The sequence below is a fragment of the Bos taurus genome, chromosome 2, assembly GCF_002263795.3.
Source record: "Bos taurus isolate L1 Dominette 01449 registration number 42190680 breed Hereford chromosome 2, ARS-UCD2.0, whole genome shotgun sequence".
Lineage (NCBI taxonomy): Eukaryota > Metazoa > Chordata > Mammalia > Artiodactyla > Bovidae > Bos > Bos taurus.
In genome coordinates, this window is record NC_037329.1 from 121,254,200 (window position 1) to 121,262,252 (window position 8,053).

At 47.7% G+C, this 8,053-nt stretch overlaps 1 protein-coding gene across 2 annotated transcripts in view; it reads right to left on the reverse strand.

The window, feature by feature from the left end:
- Window positions 1-3,380, reverse strand: part of HDAC1 (histone deacetylase 1) — a 31,982-nt gene extending 28,602 nt beyond the window's left edge. The window contains exon 1 of one of the 2 annotated variants that reach the window (XM_005202895.5): window positions 3,266-3,380. Coding sequence is in view for 1 of the 2 variants with exons in the window: in NM_001037444.2 (NP_001032521.1) it covers window positions 3,266-3,314 (49 nt within the window). In the remaining variant the exon portion in view is untranslated. 2 annotated transcript variants of the gene reach the window in all.
- Window positions 3,381-8,053: the final 4,673 nt, after the last annotated feature.

Genomic DNA, 8,053 nt, shown 5'->3' on the forward strand with positions numbered 1-8,053 from the left:
TATAAATTGGATTCCTGCTTACCCATTTCTCTGGTATAGATCTTGATCCCTAGTAACTCCCCTGCCTATCAACACAGAATCCAGCCAAGGTTAAGACTTGGGGAATTGAGATAACTTATCTAGAAAGCTAAGGGAGTATCTGAGGGTGGGGCCCAAACACATTATCCTGTCTTTTAACAGTTTTTAATCAGGTTGCTGAGAGACTTAAAAAAAAATAATCCTTATAGATAAGAGTTGGCCCTCCCCATCCACTAACCCTGGGCTAAGGAGGGCCTATTGTACTATGTTATTTTATGTAAGGAACCTGAGCATCCTTTTGATGGGGTCTTGGAACCAGTCCAGCTGTTTTAAACTTTTTAAAACTTTATTAAAAAGGGCTTTCTGCACTGTTCTCATAGTTTCTCCATTTTATAGGGGAGAGGCCTGAGGCCTGTAAAGGTAAAATGACTTGCCCAATACTTCAAAGCTTTTGAGCAGCAGAACCAAATTTCAACCCCAAACTAGTGACCTCACTGAGAAACTCACAAGTAGTTTCTCAGAAAGGAAGAGATCACCCTTCTCTAAAGGTGGAGGTCTTTCCACTTTTTCTCTTTTTAAACTGAGAATGTGGAGATCACAAAAAACTGTGCAAACTGATAAAGCTATGAAGTCACAGACTCCAGCTTCAAATGGACCCTCACCACTGCCCAGCAATCCTTCAAATGTTTTTACTTGCTCCCTCTTTCATAACAGCTATCTCTCTTCAAGATTCCTATTCTACCCAACTGCCCTCCCCTACTCTCACGAAAAGGAATATTTTCTTACTTCCTGAAAAATATTTTCTTACTTCCTATCTCCTGAAAGCCCTCTCCACTTTCCATCTTCTCTCCTTCAAACATGCTTTTTCTTGCCACTTACCCTCTCATCCCAAAGGAACTTCCTCTTAAAAGAGGGGTGTCCCTACGTGTGCTCTGGTTTTCATCTCACCTGATCTCTCCTCAGGGACCTCCATCATTACTAGCCCCTCTCCCCAGTATCTTCAACCTCTCCCTAATTTCCATAAAAATTTGCACATACTTAACTCTCAGCCACTAATTCTCCTCTTTATCAACAACCCTCTCTCTGTCTCAACAGCTTCCTTTTGGGACTTCGCTGGTGGTCCAGTGGTTAAGACTCCGTGCTTCCACTGCAGGGGGCACAGGTTCAATCCCTGGTTTGGGAACAAAGACTCTACACACAGCATGGTATGATTAAAAAAAAAAAAAGTTTCGTTAAAAAAAAGAGTTCAATCTAATGCCTCCTCTTCACTCATCCCTTCAGTCTACAGTAATTTAACTTCAGTTCTAAATGCTGCACAGGAAACAGTTCTTGCCAATACTTGGCCACTCCCTCCCTCTTTTGGCTACTGTAACCCAACACTTTCTGGTTCACTTACATCTCAAGTCATTCCCTCTGTATCTTTATTCACTTTATGAACAGTATTTTTTGAGAATCTACTACGAGCTAGGCACTGTTTAGGGGGGCCGCGTATACAAAGGTAGACAAAACATGATCCTTTTCCCTAAGGAGTTCACTGTCTGTAAGAAGTATGAATAAGTACATGGGCAATTCCAATACACGGTGACTAATGTACAAATGTACTCTACATACCCAGGAGTACAGAGCATGAAGAACACTAGACTTTTTCTCAGCCCACCTCCTTAGAATCCCACCCTGGACCCTCTTCTCTTTTCACCCTATACAACTTCTTATATGGGATACAAGGGTAACTGCATTCTCTTCTGTAACTAAAATTATCAGCTGTATGTATGTATGCTGACAATCATCAAAAATTTCTATCTTCTCATTTGTCTTCTAAACTGCAGACCTGAATGGCCACTGCCTACTGGACACCTCTACTTGGGATATCCCCCAGACATCTCAACAAATGTTTCTTTAAAAAACAAAACTCAACATTATCAACTGAAATGGTCTTCTACATTCAGCATGAAACTGCCCAAACTAAACGTTGGGATCCTTGCCTTTTTCCTTACTTCTCCATTCATGCATTTAACTTCTGTCCCAGAGTGATAGTTCTAAGGTACAATAAATCTGATGATGTCACTAACCTGAATACGACTTCAGTGATTCACCAGTGCCCAACTTGTGAATATAAATCCAACTTTCTTAGGGTGGTGTGCCCAGCCTTTCATGATCTGGTCCCCATTTACTTCTCCAGCCTCATCACTTGCAACCTTTTTCTCACCACTGCTCTACACCTTCTAACACTGTGCCTTCAAATTTATGCCTCCACCATACTGTACATCCGGCCATTTTTCAAAGGTGCTCGCCTCTCTCTTACCTCTCAACTTGTTATCTTTATCCTTCCTGGGCCTAGTTAATAACTCTTGCTCTTCAGGTCCTAATTGAGATGGCACCTCCTTGCCTGACTTCTCAGGCTGGGCAGATACTTCGCTGTGCTCCCAGCAAACTCTGAGCTGTCCTTCCTCCCAACCTGATAGTGTAGAGCAATTTTTCTGTCATGGTCTATATGCTCCTCCAGACTGAGTGAGAGGAAGGTGGCAAGACCATCCCCTGGCCTCAGCCCCTAAATGATACCTAGAACAGAAGAAGCTGCTGCTCCACAGATTTCTGTTCAACGAAAAAGTTTGTTTTAACAAGTTGCATCCTTCTTCTTCCAACCCCAGGAGTCCCATTTCCCAGCAGCAACCGCAGGGCCCGCTGGGAGACAGGGGGAGGGGACTTGGTGACCTCTAGGTGCTGAGCCCTGCAGGCCTCTCAACAGAAAAGATGAGGAAGGAAAGGGGCAGTGAGAGATCTTAGGATTCTCAGCAGAACATATCACATATCACCCGGCAATCTTCTTCACCAGATTCTGCCTCCTGCCTCGGACTCAGCCTCCCCTCTAGGAGGCCGCCGCAAACTCCACATCAGACTTCAGAATTCCCCACCAAGGTGACCTCTGGCTTCCCGAGGCGACCCTCCTGACCTCGGACCCACCCCACCCCACCCCCGCCTCCCCTCTAAGCCTCGACCCCCTTCCCTTCAGCCTTCTCCCTCAAGCTCCACCTCCTTTCCTCTTAGCCTCCTCCCTCAACCGCAACCTTTTCCAGCCTCTACCCTCAGCCTGGACCTCCTCCTCTCTGCCTCAGCCTCCTTCTCTCAGCCTCCTCCCTCAGCCTTTCCCAAACGCCTCAGCCTCCCCGCTCAGATCTCCTCGGCTCTCTCTCCCGGATCCCGCCCGGCTCGGGCCCGGCCCCGCCCCTGGCGCGAGGACTGTGCTCACCGTCGTAATAGTAACAGACTTTCCTCTTGGTGCCCTGAGTCTGCGCCATCTTGCTCGCCTCCCGTCCCTCCCGTCAATCGGTCCGTCCGCCCTCCCGCCGGTGGCTCAGCTCAGCGTCCGACCCGCGGGGAGGGGGCGGGCCTCCAGAGCGCCCCGCCCATCCCCGCCCGGGCTCACCTATAGCCGCGCAGCCCGGGCACGGCTCCAGCCAATCAGCGGCGCTGGGACGGCCCGGAACTCGGCGGGGGGCAAGGGCAGCCCGGCGAGGCCTCGGAGGGCCCCCTGGGCCTGTACCAAGGTCCGCGACGGGGGGAATGGGGCTGCCCCGGGACCGTACCATTCGTCCCGGGGGAAGAAAGTGGGCCTGCTAACTTGGGTGTCCCATTCCGCTTTGGGAGATTGCTTGGCGATCAGAGGCCAACTTTCATTTGACAGAGGCCTACGATGGAAAGTGACTTGTGCAAGGTCACTCAGCTAAGTTTGGAGGAGGAGAAATAAATTGACAAACAACAGGAAACTGCTATAGACGAAGGACTGTGCCATAGCTTTACCGACATTATCTCGGTCATCTCTGTTGTTCCTATTGGCGGCCTTGGAGTGGGGCCTTCTATCCGCATTTTACAGACAAGGATAATGAAGTTGAAAATTTTGTGACTTCCTCAGAGTCACACAATAATTACGTTCAGTTTTCAACCACAGATTTTTTTAAACGCTTACCCGACTCCAGAAGCACATATCACAATGGCAGAACCCAGCCTTTCTTACTCCAAATGCAGTCTTTCTTTTCAAATGCAGTCCTTTCTTACTCCTGATGCAGTCACCTAGGAGGGCTAAGGAGTGCCTTTAGATGGGAGAAAACTGTCGCTTACACCAGAGCAGAGTTTCTAAAGATACTGAAGCTATTAATATTTTGGATAATATCCAAATATGTTGTGGGGGGCCATCCTGTGCACTGTGGGCTTCCCTAGTGGCTCAGACAGTAAAAAATCTGCCTACAATGCTGGAGACACAGGTTCAGTCCATGAGTGGAGAAGATTCCCTGGAGAAAGGAATGGCTACCCACTCCAGTATAAGGATACTGGAGAATTCCATGGACAGAGGAGCCTGGCAGGCTACAGTCCATGGGGTCCCAAAGAGTGGGACATGACTGACTAACATTTTCACTTTGGCCACTTCTCTTAGATGCCAGTAGCACTGCCTCAGCCCTCTGCAGCTGTGACAACAAAAATTGTACTTCGACATGGCAAAATGTCTCCAGGGCAAGAAGGAGAGGATTGGAGGAAGTATAAAAGCGCCCCCAACCCTATCCTTGAGAACCACTGCACTAGATCAATCAGTCAATCATTATTGAAAGCTAAGGGCTGAAAAGCACTGTGGTGGGCTATTAAAGAGGCAACTACAACAATATTAATATTTAGTGAGTGCTTACTGTGTGCCAAGTAAGTTACTCATGGTTCTACAGTCAATAAGATACATTTTTATGCCGCTTTACAGTAGAATCTGCCTGCCAGTGCTGCTGCTGCTGCTAAGTCGCTTCAGTCGTGTCTGACTCTGTGCAACCCCATAGACGGCAGCCCACCAGGCTCCCCCATCCCTGGGATTCTCCAGGCAAGAACACTGGAGTGGGTTGCCATTTCCTTCTCCAATGCATGAAAGTGAAAAGTGAAAGTGAAGTTGCTCAGTCGTGTCCGACTCCTAGTGACCACATGGACTGCAGCCTACCAGGCTCCTCCATCCATGGGATTTTCCAGGCAAGAGTACTGGAGTGGGGTGCCATCGCCTTCTCCAGCCTGCCAGTGCAGGAGACACAAATTCCATCCCTGGGTTGGGAAGATCCCCTGGAGAAGGAAATGGCAACACACTCCAGTATTCTTGCCTGGGAAGTCTCCTGGACAGAGGAGCAGGCTGGTGGAGGAGAGGGGCTGCAAAAGAGTCAGACATGACTTAGTCTAAAGACAGCCTGGGCACTTGTATTCCTCACATGGGAACTGCATTTGAGCCTTTAATTATAAAAGTAACAGGAGATCTAAGACTGGGCACTTTTTTTTTTCAGGCAAGGCTTTATTGGGGCTCCTAGGGCAGCAGCCGACAGCAACAGGGAGCGAGAACAAACAGGTTTTCGTGCTTGCTTGCTAGCTCCCCCACCCTCCACCGCCTGGGGGTGGGGGTGGGGTGAAGCTTGTTCCTTATATGGGGTGAGGTAGGGGTGTGTCCAGGGGTCCAGTCGGAGGGTTGGCTTAGCTGTTTTGTTCAACCTTTAGGTGGTGTTGTTGGGCGCTTCTATTACAGAAACAGCAAAGGACCAAGAAATAATCCCTATCGCCAGTTCTGTGTTGCTGCTTCCCAGCCAAGAACCTTTCTGTGTCCCTATTTCCCGCTTAGTAAAATGGAGAGTGTAAGAAAACAAAGTTCATCAACTCTGCGGCTGCAGCCATGTCCAAAAAAAGGAGGAGGGTGGGATCAGATGAGGTCATGGGTGTGGCAGCATTTTATAAAATGTTGAACAGGAATCACCAACCCGGATGCCTACAGAGGTCAGGAAGGTGGTGTAAATGAGTGGATTTGTATTATAGTTATATTGGTTTGAGTCAGGTACTTTGCTTATTTTTAAAACTGGATTCTTTTTTTTACTTTCAGAAAGAAATATGTCCTCCCATCTTTCTTCAAACACACTGCCATCTTCAGGCATCTTTAATTTTCACACTTTGTAATAGAAATATGGTGTGCAAAAATTTTTCATTTGCCTCTTTATTATAAAAACCATAGCACAAGCATGATGATAAATAGCCACTAACACTTAGGTTCATAATCTGAGAGCAATAGGGTGTGAAAGGCAGAGCTCATGCCCAACCTAAAGGCGGTGGCCATTACTCAGCTCCATGAGGCCAGGTAAATCTAAAGGAGCCAAATCTTCCTCTTTTCTCAAGAGAAGACAGAAATCTGGAGTTTTTTGCAAAACTGCCCCAGTTTTATAAACTGACTGCTAACTCAGTCTATTTTCTTTTTTTTTTAATTAATTAATTTTTTTATAAATTTAATTTTTTGGTTGTGTTGGGTCTTCACTGCTGTGCAGGCTTTTCTCTAATTTTGGCGAGCGGAGACTACTGTCTAGGTGCCGTGCTCGGGCTTCTCATTGCGATGGCTTCTCTTGTTTCAGAGTATGGGCTCTAAGGCACAGGGCCTTCAGTTGCGGCTCCCAGGCTCTAGAGCACAGGTTCAGTAGTTATGGAGCACAGGCTTAGATGCTCTGCACCATGTAGAATCTTTCCAGATCAAGGATGGAACCCGTGTCTCCTGCACTGGCAGGCAGATTCTTTACCATGGAGCCACCAGAGAAGCCCTACTTAATTAATTTAATTAACCCGCCTGCTAATGCAGGAGACATAAGAGACTGGAGTTTGATCCCTGGAGAAGGAAATGGCAACCCACTCCAGTATCCTTGCCTGGAGAATCCCATAGAGACAGGAGCCTGGTAGACTACAATCCATGAGTCACAAAGAGTTGGACTCGACTGCAGCGACTTAGCACACAGCACACATTTACTTTTTGGCTGTGCCTTGGCATGCAAGATCTTAATTCCCAGAACAGCAATCGAACCCATGCCCCCTGCAGTGGAAGCATGGAGTCTTCCACTGGACCATCAGGGAAGGCCCTCAATCTATTTTTAACACAGCAGTAAGAGCCATTCTTTTAAAATGTAAGTCTCAAAATGGCTCCTGCAGAAGCCACAGGCCCCAAAGCCCCACAGGATCTATCCTCCGCCCTCAGGCAGCCTTTGTGTCTCAGAGCTTGCCCTTCCCAAGTTTCTTGCCCTTTGTCTCAAGTTTCTGCCTCAGGCTGTTCCCTCTGCCTGACTGCTCCTCCCCTATACCACTGACTCCCTCACCTCCTTCAAATCTTTGCTCAAAATTCACCTTCTCTATGAGACCTTCCCAGTGTATCCTCTTTAAAGCTACAAACTTCCCCCAAATATGACACTCCTAATTCCCCTTTCGTTGCTCTGTTTTCCCCTTAGCACTGTCACCTTGCAGCACACCATACCATTTATTTGTTTGGGATGCTTACTGTCTATCTTCCCTGTGAGCTCCCCAGAGACCTTATCCACTGCCTGCTGCTGCTGCTGCTAAGTCGCTTCAGTCATGTCCAACTCTGTGCGACCCCATAGACAGCAGCCCACCAGGCTCCCCCATCCCTGGGATTCTCCAGGCAAGAACACTGGAGTGGGTTGCCATTTCCTTCTCCAATGCATGAAAGTGAAAAGTGAAAGTGAAGTCGCTCAGTCGTGCCTGACTCTTTTCGACCCCATGGACTGCAGCCCACCAGGCTCCTCCATCCATGGGATTTTTCCAGGCAAGAGTGCTGGAGTGGGGTGCCATTGCCTTCTCCAGATCTATAATCTAGTAAACTATAAATCTATAACCTAGTAAATTTTACCAATGATTTGTTAGACATGAAGGGAGAAGTATGCTGCTGCTGCTGTTGCTGCTAAGTCACTTCAGTCGTGTCTGACTCTGTGTGACCCCATAGACTGCAGCCCACCAGGCTCCCCCATCCCTGGGATCCTCCAGGCAAGAATACTGGAGTGGGTTGCCATTTCCTTCTCCAATACATGAAAGTGAAAATGAAGTCACTCAGTCGTGTCCGACTCTTCGTGACCTCATGGACTGCAGCCCACCAGGTTCTTCCATCCATGGGATTTTCCAGGCCTAGTGCACAGTCAATGTTCAATAAATATTTGTTAAGTGAGTGGATTAACTCAGTGTTTAAAAACACCTTAAAGGTGAATCA